This window comes from Aureococcus anophagefferens (assembly GCF_000186865.1).
Source record: "Aureococcus anophagefferens unplaced genomic scaffold AURANscaffold_13, whole genome shotgun sequence".
Lineage (NCBI taxonomy): Eukaryota > Pelagophyceae > Pelagomonadales > Pelagomonadaceae > Aureococcus > Aureococcus anophagefferens.
In genome coordinates, this window is record NW_008705573.1 from 525,377 (window position 1) to 535,734 (window position 10,358).

The following is a 10,358-nucleotide window of genomic DNA, read 5'->3' on the forward strand; positions in this document are numbered from 1 at the left end:
GCAAGGAGCGGCAGAAGGCCCTGGACGAGGCCGCGCGGCGCGAGGCGCGCGCCATCGCGAAGAAGGCGCCCAAGCCCCGCCGGGAGGCGCCGCCCGCGCCGCCGCCGCGGCCCGCGACCTGGGCCGAGTTCGCGTTCCCCGCGGAGGGCGACGTGCTGGAGTTCTGCGAGCTCTGCGTCTGGCTCTTCGAGTGCTTCGTCTGCATGGCCGGCTTCGCGAACCTCCAGACCTTCGCCATCTACCCGCTCTACAGCACGGCCTTCGCGACGGCGCTCATCAAGGGCGCCGAGTGCTTCGTCATCGGCAAGTTCGCGCCGCCGCCGCCGGCGCCGGGCGCCGCGGACGAACGCGACGCGTCGCCGCCGCCGCGGCGCCGGACGCTGTCCTCGGGGTCCCACGGCTCGCCGAAGCGGAACCGCAAGGGCAGCCGCTGACCCACACCACCTATGCTGATCACCCTTGTCTGGATCCACCGCCACTCCACACGCCGCGTCGCTCCGATCGACCGAAGCCCCGACACCGCTGGGGGGCTCTTCTTTTAAATCTCAGAAACAGAAGAGGAAGCGCGCGCGAGGACCCCGCCGGGGGACACACGTGTCGTCTTTTTGCTTGGCTTACCGAGCGCGCGCCGACGCGCGGCGGCGGCCTGCGGGGGCGAGCCCCCCGGGGACCGGCGCCGCGCGAACCCGCGGGGGGGATCAGCTCTTCTTGTTGTTCGGCAGGCCCGCCTCCATCTGCGCGCGGATCGCGGCCATGTAGTCCTGGACGGCGCCCGCTTCGACCTCGCTCGTCGGCTTCACGTACTCCTTGGGCGCCTCGATCGCCTCGGTCATGAGCGCGATGTGCTCGCTGTACTCCTTGTCGGGCTCCGGGGCCGACTCGTCGCTCACGCTCCGGCTCACGGCCGCCGGGGACGCCTTCGGGGAGCACGAGCCCACGCTGCGCTTCGGACCGTCCGGCGACGCTGCGCTTGCCACGGAGCCCGTGGCGACGGTGACGACGCGGGCGCCGGTGGCCGTCGCCTCCTTCGTGCTCGTCGCCTGGCCGCTCGAGGCGTCCATGGCTCTTTTGCTGCCCTGTTCCCCGCGAGCCGCGCGATGGACCGCGCGACCTGCGGCAGCTCCGACGGCACCAGCACGTCCCACAAGAGGTGCGCCGCGGCGTTCGTCCGCCGTTCCGCCGATGGCTAGACACTGGAAGCTCGGCAGTGGGCACTGGGGCAGCTTCTCGCGGTGTTGACGGATCTATCTACCTACCCCCGGCGGATAGATCTAACTAGGATTCAGGGGCTCGCTGGGCGACATCGCCGAGCCCGTCCATCTCGTGTTATGCGGCGTCCGTGTGCAAATTGTGCTGCGATATGAGAGGTTGAGAGGCGCATCGGACGGCAACTGACGGCGTGTACCGTGCGGCGACGGCACGGCTGCGCACCGGAAGTGGCCCGTAGACGACGTCGTCGCCGACGGAAGAGCCTGCCGACGGCGCGGCGGCGCGAGTCGACGGCGCGGCGCTGCGGACGACCGCGCGTGCCGTCACGGACCGCCGCGGATGTCTGCGACGCCGCCGCCGGCGGCCGACCGACGCAAACGACGAGAGGGGCCGGGGGGACCGCGCGCTCCGAACCGACGCGTTTACCGAAGCGCTCACGCCTTTCGCCCCCCCCCAGGCGAAGATGAAGACGATAAACGGCACCAAGTTCCTCAACATCCCCGAGGGGGTCGAGGTCACATGCAAGTCGCGGACGGTGTCCGTCAAGGGCCCGCGCGGCGAGCTCACGCGGACGTTCAAGCACGTGCAGCTGGAGATGGAGATGACGACGAACGCGGCGGGCGCGCCCCAGCTCAAGATCCAGCTCTGGTTCGGCACGCGCAAGCAGATCGCGACGATCCGCACGATCTACTCCCACGTGGAGAACATGGTCATCGGCGTCACGCAGGGCTTCTGCTACAAGATGCGGTTCGTCTACAGCCACTTCCCCATCAACGTCGCGCTCAACGGCCGCGTCGTCGAGATCCGCAACTTCCTCGGCGACAAGCTCGTGCGCAAGGTCAAGCTCCTCGACGGCGTCGACTACGTGCGCACGGCCGACGTCAAGGACCAGATCGAGCTCACGTCGAACGACATCGCCGCGGTCTCGCTCACCGCCGCGCGCATCCGCCAGTCCTGCGACATCAAGCACAAGGACCTGCGCAAGTTCCTCGACGGCATCTTCGTGAGCCAGAAGGGCCCCATCCCCAAGGAGGACTAGACGCGTCCGCTCCCCCGCCCACCCCCCGCGCCGCCGAGGCGGCCGGCGTCGCGATGCGCCGGCCGCGCCGAGTTATCTTTTCGCACCACTCGTCTATGGTCGCACCGGTCTGCGGCGTCGTGATTACAGGACGGCGCTCAGGCCGGCAGAGTCGTGATCACAGGACGGCGCTCAGGCCGGCGATCGCGGCGAGCGCGGACGCGACGGCCGCGAATCGCGAGACCCGGCTCGCGAAGACGCCCTCGTCGACGGGCTTCAGCGCGACGGAGAGCAGGAGGGACCCGCCGGCCCCGCCGACGCCGTTGTGGTGCAGGAGCCTCGGCACGTAGAGGAGCGACCCGTCCGCGAGCGCCTCGTCAGGACGACGTCCGAAAACTTCTCCGGCCCCGCGACGCGGAACCGCTTCGAGCCCCCGAGCGCGTAGAGCAAGTTGTCCGACAGGTCGTAGTGCCAGCCGTAGGAGCCGCTGGTCTCGCGATGCGTGTAAAAAACGTGGACCTGGTCGTGCGCCCAGAGTTTTCGCCCGACGGCGATCGCCGCGCGCCGCGACGCGTCGCGGACGACCGCGAGGCGCTCGAGCTCGCGGATGACGAGGGCGCCGCCCTCGCTTCGGAGCGATGCCAAAAGTTCGAGGTGCGCCCCGACCGTGCGGTTCTCGGGAAAGAGCATCTCGGCAATCTCGCGCGCGCCGTATTCGATGCGCCGGTCCATCCACCCGTCGACGTTGTTGACGCCCGTTGTCGTGGGCGTTGTCCTTCCAGGGTCGCACGACGAAGTAGTCGAGGGCCGGATCCGGCGCGTGGGTCGTGAGATTTTCGGCGAGCCCTCGCAAAACCTCCAGCTCTTTCCAAGTCACGCCGTGGATGATCGACGGCTCCGCGGGTGTTTCGACGACCTGCTTGGCAAACCAGCGGTCCAAGCGCGTGTCGAGGCTCGCGAAACCGACGCATAGGACGCCGAACCATCTTGCACGCGTCGCGCGCGTCGCCATCGTGAATGGTGGTTTCTTGTGGCAGATTTTTGAAGGCATGGCCTGCCATTGAGTGAGAGCCCGCGCAAAAGATGGCCAGCAGCCCGCCGCCGAAGCGCCCGCGCACGGACGGCGCGGCGCAGCACGCGGCGAAGCCCAAGGTGTTCAACGACTCCATCCTCAAGCACATCGAGCTGCACCCGGCGTGCATCGCCGTCGTCGACACGCGCGAGTTCCAGCGGCTGCGGCGCCTCAAGCAGCTCGGCCCGACGGAGTGGGTCTTCCCCGGCGCGACGCACCAGCGCTTCGCGCACTCCATCGGCGTGTCCTACCTCGCCGGCCGCCTCGTCGAGCGCCTCCAGCGGAACCAGCCGGATTTGGGCATCGACGCGCGCGACGTGCTCTGCGTCAAGCTCGCGGGCCTCTGCCACGACCTCGGCCACGGCCCGCTGTCCCACACCTACGACGGCAAGTTCGTGAAGAAGGCCTGGGCGAGGCGCGGCATAGAGAGCGACTGGTGCCACGAGCACTCGAGCGCCGAGATCTTCGCGCGCGTCGTCGAGAGGTACGGGCTCATGCGCGGCGCCTTCGCGACCTACGGCCTCCGGGACGACGACGTGCACTTCGTGCAGGAGCTCATCTACGGCGACGAGGCCGACGCGCCGCGCGGCTGGACCTGGAAGGGCCGCGGCGCGGAGAAGCGGTTCCTCTTCGAGATCGTGTCGAACCACCGCAACGGCATCGACGTCGACAAGCTCGACTACTTCGAGCGCGACTCGCACCACTGCAACATCCCCATCTCCTTCGACTCGGAGCGGCTCCTCATGCACGCGCGCGCGATCCGGGACGAGAACGGCGTCATGACCATCGCGTACGCGGAGAAGGAGGTCTGGAACGTCTACCACCTGTTCCACACGCGCTTCAATTTGCACAAGCGCGCCTACCAGCACCGGGTCGCGCACGCCATCCAGGAGATGCTCTGCGACGCGCTCTTGGAAGCGGACGACTACTTCACGCTCGAAGGCGCGGGCGGCGCGGCGGTCCGCCTGAGCGACGCGATGCGCGACCTGGACGCCTACGCGCAGCTGAGCGACACGGTCTTCGACCTGATCAAGTACGAGGCGCGCCGCGACCCGCGGCTCGCCAAGGCCGCGGCGCTCATCGACCGCGTCGACCGGCGGAGCGCCGGTTTGCTCTACCAGCACGTCGGCGAGATCGTCGTCCCCAAGGAGCACGAGGTGAACCTCCCCGACGAGGCGGGGCTCCTCGAGTCGATCCTGCGCCACGCGGATAAGGAGCAGCTGGAAAACCTGCGAACGCACGCGTACGTCGACAAGTTCGCGATCAACTACGGCATGAAGGACAAGAACCCCGTGGACTCCGTGTGCTTCTATCTCCGGGAGGACGACACGGAGGGCCGGCGGCTGCGGCGCGACCAGGTGAGCTGCATGGTGCCGAACCAGTTCGCCGAGTACTACGTCCGGCTCTACGTCCGGGAGAACGACCCGGCGCTGAAGCGCGCGGCCAAGGCCGCGCTGCTGGACTGGGAGCGCGACTACCTCGGCCGGTCGTCGGACTCGGCCATCGCGCCGTCGCCGACGAAGGCCGCGATCTCGCGGTCCAACTCGCTCCAGAAGCCGCCGCGGCTGCCGGCCGTGGCCCAGCCCGACCTCCCCCGGCCGCCGCCCAAGGCCGACTTCGGCCACTTCCAGGCCGCGGGGCCGTAAACGGAGCAAAATATTAGCGCGCGTCGTCGAAGGGGATGTCGTCCATGAGGTTGTGCGCGTCGTCGGGGATCGCGAGGCGCAGGCCGTCGAGGTCGCGGGTCAGCGTCAGCTGGCAGCCCAGGCGGCTCGTCGGCTGGGGGTCGAACGCGAGGTCGAGCATGTCGAGCTCCGCGTCGCAGGGCTCGCCGACCCTGTCGAAGTCCGCGGCGTCGACGACGACGTGGCACGTCGAACACGCCATGACGCCCGAGCACGCGCACTCGATGGACTCGCGCAGGAGATCGGCCCCCGGGCCCTCGCCCCGCTCGACGACGTCATAGAGGGACGTGCCCTCGAAGGCCTCGACGTCGAAGGTCGCGCCGCCGGCGCTCACGACGCACGTGACCTTGCGCTTCCCCTCGTCCTGCGCGATCTGCCGCTCGACGGCGGACGCGAGCGCGTCGAGGCCGTTGTCCTCGCCGATCTCGTAGGACCCGGCGAGCGTGCGCAGGAACGCGTCCAGGGAGGTCACGGGCACGCCGCTCGACGGGTCCGCGAGCGACGCGACGACGCCGCGGGCGACGGCGGCGCTGTAGGTGCGGCCCTCGCGCACCTGGCCGACGTGCACGACGAAGGCCTCGGCGTCGGCGATGATCTGCTCCTTGCTCGTGGCGAAGGAGCGCCGCGCCCGGGGATGCGGCGCGGCGCGCCGGAGCGGCGCGGCGCGCCGCAGAAGGCGTCCAAGCTGGGAGGCCATCGGGCTCTCCGACCAATTGTCTCCGACAGATAAGGCGGGGTTTGCTCCGCCAGTGGCGCCGGCGGCGCCCCTGCGTGCGCGGCGGGGTGGTCGATTAAACTCCAGGGAAACGGCGTTCCCCAGCCGTCACACCCACGTCGCGCCCAAAACCAAGGGGCGTATCCAACGCCATCGATTGTGGCGCGCGCCGCGGCCACGGACTTGTACGCCGCGGCAGCCCCGCGCACTGCAGACGAGGCCCGCGCGGTGGAATTTGGTCGGCGCCGGAACCACCTCCGATGGGGGCACCGACGGTCAGGCTTACGCCTAGGGGTCATGGAAGGCCACTCCGACCGCCGGAACGGGCTGCCGTGCGTCGGAAGCGCGTCCTCGGAGGTCTCCGTTCCCGGCCCGCGCGTACGTGTTTGGTACTCAAGCCAGCGAAACGGCTAGCCATTCGTCGCAAATCGAGCGCTTGTTTTTGGCACGTATAGCCAACGGGCGTCCCTGGCCGCTAGCAAAAAACCCTGGAGTTCAGACGGGGAGCGCGACGGCCATCGGACGCCGCCGTCGGAGCAAACCCCGCCTTGACAGATCGAGCAGTGCTCGCACACTCAGAGCTTTGCCGTGCCGCCGTCCTCTGTGACCGCTTCCGACCGCTCGCACAACCGACCGATCGACCGCTCGGCGTCGCGCCGTGCATCAGTACATACACGTGACTCTCGTCGCGCCAAACGCCGCCAAAAATACCGAGAAAATCATGTTCCTGGACATGAAAGCCTTGCTCGTGCTAATGGTGCTAAAATTTGCGAGCGCCGCCGGTAAGGACGAGACACGGATGCGCCTGACACTGCCCTGGGTCGCACTTTCTATCGGCGTCCTCATCATCGCTCTCTACTTCCTCAAGCGCTGCCACGCGCCGGCGAATCCGCCGCAATTCGTCTCTCGCGAGGTGCCGCCGGGCGGCATCAAGCCCCGCAAAGAAACGGCGTAGCGGCGCGCGAGCGGACGCCGGGCGTCGTCCATCGTGGAAGCACCGCCACACAACATCGAGGCCCGGAAAGACCGCGAAACGAGAGCGCGCGCGCGGCCTAAGGCCTCCCAGTGGGAGTCCCACGCGCGCGGCCTAAGACCTCCCAAGGGCATCGAGCGGGGGCCTTACATCAGCAGCGTCGGCCGCGCGGCACGGGGGCCGCGTCGTTCGGGGGGAAGGAGGGGGGAAAGGGAGTGGGGCGCGGTGGTCGAAGATCGCCCGGGCCGCCGCCGTCCGTCGCGGGCCTGGGAGCGCCGCGTCGCGCGGGTTGACACCAGAGGGCGGTTCCAAGAGGAACCGCCCACGCGCGCCGAGTCTTGGGTACGGTCTCGGGTCTCGGGCCGCGGGCGATGGGCCGCCGCGGTCGCGCCGTCGAATCCGCGGAACTTGGGAGCGGAACGACGGGGCAAACCGCGGCGCGGAAAAGTATGCGCCGCCACTGTCGGTGGGATAAGACCTAGAGCATGCCCGCCTGGAGCTCGCCCTGCTCCTTGGAGAACATCTCGTAGTACTGGTAGATGATGGTCACGGCGAGGAGGATGCCCGTGCCCGAGCCGATCGCGCCGAGGAGGTCCGCGACGACGGTCAAGCGCGCCGATGCACATGCCGCCGAAGGCCGCGGCCGGCGGGATGTAGCGGTTCAGCGTGTGGACGAGCGCCGAGTCGCGGTGGCCCTTCATGACCATCTGCTGGTCGCGGAGCTGCTTCGCGACGTCGCGCGCGGACGACCCGCTGACCTCGATCCACATCGTCGAGAAGACGGCGCAGCTCGCGAGGATGAAGACGAGGTAGAAGACGGCGTGGAAGGGGTCGAAGACGACCTCCGTGAGGGACCGCGGCGGCGAGATGTAGTAGGCGACGCCGCCCACGGGCACGGGCGCGTCGCCGCCGCCCTCGACCTTGCCCCACTTGCCGATGAGGCCCACGAGGAACACGCCGGGGTAGCGGTTGTAGAGCATCTGCGACAGGAAGTAGAGGTTCGACACCAGCGCCGTCTGGAGGATGATGGGCATGTTCGACGTGTAGAAGAGCTTGATGGGGTAGGAGCCCTGCTGGCCGCGGTGCTTCTGGTACTTCACCGGCAGGTCGACGCGCCAGCCCTGGAAGTAGATGACGACGACGAAGACGAACATGGTCGCCAGCAGGTTCGTCAGGTTCGGCAGGTTCTGGCGGTAGAAGGCCTCCTGGAGCGCCCGGGCCTTGTCGCTGCGCGTCAGCAGCAGGTGGAAGAACGCGACGACCGCGCCCTCGAACTCCGTGCCCTTGCCCGTGTTGATCGTCGTCGGGCTGAACGCCTTCCAGATGATGTTCTCGCAGATGTTCGTCGCGATGAAGAGGGAGATGCCCGACCCCAGCCCGTAGCCCTTCTGCAGCAGCTCGTCGAGGATGATGACGACCAGACCCGCGAAGACGAGCTGCGCGACGATCAAGATGCAGTTGCCGTAGCCGAGCTCGCCGACCTGGCCGTACATGCCGCTGCCGACGTAGGCCACGGCCTCGCCCACGGTGATGAGGATGCCGAAGAGCTTCTGGGCGCCGCCGAAGAGCGCGCGGTCCTCCTTGAGGCCCTGGTTCACCTCGATCAAGCGCGCGCCCGCGAGGAGCTGCATGACCATGCCGGACGTGATGATGGGCGAGATGCCGAGCTCCATGAGCGTGCCCCGGTTCGACGCGAGGATGACGCGCATCCAGTAGAACGGGTCGTTGGACTTGGCCGTCTTGATGCCGTAGATGGGGATCTGGCAGCTCACGAGGTAGATGAACAGCGTCGTCACCGTCCACAGGATCTTCTCGCGGAAGGGGATCTTGCGGTCCGGGTGCACGACCTCGGGCAGCAGGCCCATGACGGGGCGGATGAGGTGGAGGAAGCGCATCTTTCGCAAAGACCTAGAGGGGCGGCGGCTCGGCGACGGCGAGGACAGAAAGTGCGGCGGTTATGAGGCGATCGCGCGGCGTTTCGCCGCGTTTCGCGCGGGGCGTCTTCTCGGTCGCGCGGCGCGCTCTCCGGCGCTGCGCGGCGCGACGCGGCGCGATGAGTGGGGCCGGACGCGGGCGGCGCACGACGCCGCCGACACTGAAACGTGGAGTGGTCCTCGGCGAGCTCGCAGGCGGCCTCAAGCACCGCGAGTAGCGTTGCTTCAACTTGCAGAGCGCGCCTCGCATGTCGGCCTGCTAGGCGACGCTCCGGATGGACGGCCATCCCGAGCCGGCACGCCCCGACCGCTCCCGAAACCGGAGCTCGCACCCACCGCCGTCGATGGCGACGCGCTTCGCTGCCGCGAACTTGTACGCCGCGGCGGCCGCGCGGGGACGACTCGGAGGCTTATGCTGGGCAGATTGGTCGGGCCGCCGGACGTCGCTGGGCGCCGGCCCAAACCCACACATTCTCGGTGGGGCGCGTCGGCCATCCCGAGGACGCTGTCGAGGCGCCAAAGACCCCGGCTGATGCCCAATCGATGATGATGATGCGCGTGGCGGCACGCATCGCAGCGCTCTGGTGCGCCGCCGCCGTGGCGCTCCAGCGGCCCGCGCCGCGCGCGCGGCCGCAGCGGTCGGCGCTCCGCGCGGCGCACGTTTGCGCGCCCGGCGACTACGTCAAGGTCGACTGGTCCATCGCCTGCACGAGCGGCAAGCCCATCCCGGCCGACGAGCTCATGTTCGACCAGGGCGAAGTAGCATTTCAGGTCGGCGCGGGCAACTACCTCCCGGCGCTCCACGGCCAGCTGCTCAGCAGCGAGCTGGCCGTCGGCGAAACGGCAACGTTCGACGTCGCCGCGGCCGACGCGTTCGGCCTCAAGGACCCGCGCTTGGGCCCGCTCGCCGTGCCCGCGGCCCAGGCGCCCAGGGGCATGAAGGCCGGCGACCTGGCCGGACTGGAGAACGGCATGATGGCGAGGGTGGTCTCCGCCGACGACTTGGAGGTCGTCATCGACGCGAACCACGCCCTCGCGGGCGAGGATTTGGCCATGTCCGTGACCTTATTAGCACCACCCTGCGCCACGACCCTCGAGGAGGCGACCTTCGCCGGCGGCTGCTTCTGGGGCGTCGAGCTCGCCTTCCAGCGCGAGCCCGGCGTCGCGGCGACGGCCGTCGGCTACGCGATGGGCGACGTGCCGAATCCGACGTACGAGGCCGTGTGCTCCGGCGCGACGGGCCACACGGAGGCCGTCAAGGTCATGTACGACCCGGCTTTGGTGAGCTTCGAGCGCCTCTGCGACCTCTTCTGGGACCGGCTGGGGGAGAACCGGTACGCGCCGAACCAGGTCGGCAACGACCGGGGGACGCAGTACCGCCACGGCATCTACTACCGCGACGCGGCGCAGCGGGACGTGGCCCTGAAGACCTTCGACGTCGAATCCGCGCGCTTCCCCGAGCGGAAGATCGTCACGGAGGTGCTGCCCCTCACGATCTTCTACGACGCGGAGGACTACCACATGCAGTACCTCCAGAAGAAGGGCCAGTCCGCGAAGAAGAACGACGAGGCGACGATCCGCTGCTACGGCTAAGAGCGGAGGCCGCTGCTAAGAGGATGGAGCGTCGGTGCGAAGGCGTTAGTCCGCGGAAGGGAAGGAGCGGCGCGCGATCTTACATCTCTGATCGTTGATCGCACTGCGTCGCGTCCTCTCCTCGCCGGGTCCGGCCGCCGCCGGCGGGCGGGCGTGGCG

General features: G+C 68.9%; 6 protein-coding genes across 6 annotated transcripts in view; 4 read left to right on the forward strand and 2 right to left on the reverse strand.

Moving 5' to 3' along the window:
* AURANDRAFT_65141 (hypothetical protein) overlaps positions 1-434 on the forward strand; it is a gene marked incomplete at both ends in the record, with an annotated part of 842 nt that extends 408 nt beyond the window's left edge. Inside the window, one exon of the mRNA XM_009039942.1 lies at positions 87-434. Coding sequence (XP_009038190.1) covers positions 87-434 — 348 coding nt within the window. The remainder of the gene's footprint in view (positions 1-86) is intronic.
* Positions 435-840: 406 nt separating this feature from the next.
* On the forward strand, positions 841-2,335 carry AURANDRAFT_71877 (hypothetical protein; the record flags this gene model as incomplete). Its single annotated transcript, XM_009039943.1, has 2 exons — positions 841-993; positions 1,667-2,335. The coding sequence occupies 2 exons, from the start codon at positions 841-843 to the stop codon at positions 2,246-2,248; spliced, it is 735 nt and encodes a 244-aa protein (XP_009038191.1).
* A 955-nt stretch (positions 2,336-3,290) lies between these two features.
* AURANDRAFT_37874 (hypothetical protein) lies at positions 3,291-4,955 on the forward strand (the record flags this gene model as incomplete). Its single annotated transcript, XM_009039944.1, has 1 exon — positions 3,291-4,955. The coding sequence occupies one exon, from the start codon at positions 3,311-3,313 to the stop codon at positions 4,943-4,945; it is 1,635 nt and encodes a 544-aa protein (XP_009038192.1).
* Positions 4,956-4,982: 27 nt separating this feature from the next.
* Positions 4,983-5,210, reverse strand: AURANDRAFT_8012 (hypothetical protein; the record flags this gene model as incomplete). Its single annotated transcript, XM_009040099.1, has 1 exon — positions 4,983-5,210. A coding segment is annotated over one exon (228 nt), but the record flags the coding sequence as incomplete, so codon positions are not given.
* A 1,591-nt stretch (positions 5,211-6,801) lies between these two features.
* Positions 6,802-8,779, reverse strand: AURANDRAFT_70223 (hypothetical protein; the record flags this gene model as incomplete). Its single annotated transcript, XM_009040098.1, has 3 exons — positions 6,802-7,183; positions 7,206-8,580; positions 8,757-8,779. The coding sequence occupies 2 exons, from the start codon at positions 8,565-8,567 to the stop codon at positions 7,151-7,153; spliced, it is 1,395 nt and encodes a 464-aa protein (XP_009038346.1).
* An 880-nt stretch (positions 8,780-9,659) lies between these two features.
* On the forward strand, positions 9,660-10,199 carry AURANDRAFT_28301 (hypothetical protein; the record flags this gene model as incomplete). Its single annotated transcript, XM_009039945.1, has 1 exon — positions 9,660-10,199. The coding sequence occupies one exon, from the start codon at positions 9,660-9,662 to the stop codon at positions 10,197-10,199; it is 540 nt and encodes a 179-aa protein (XP_009038193.1).
* Positions 10,200-10,358: the final 159 nt, after the last annotated feature.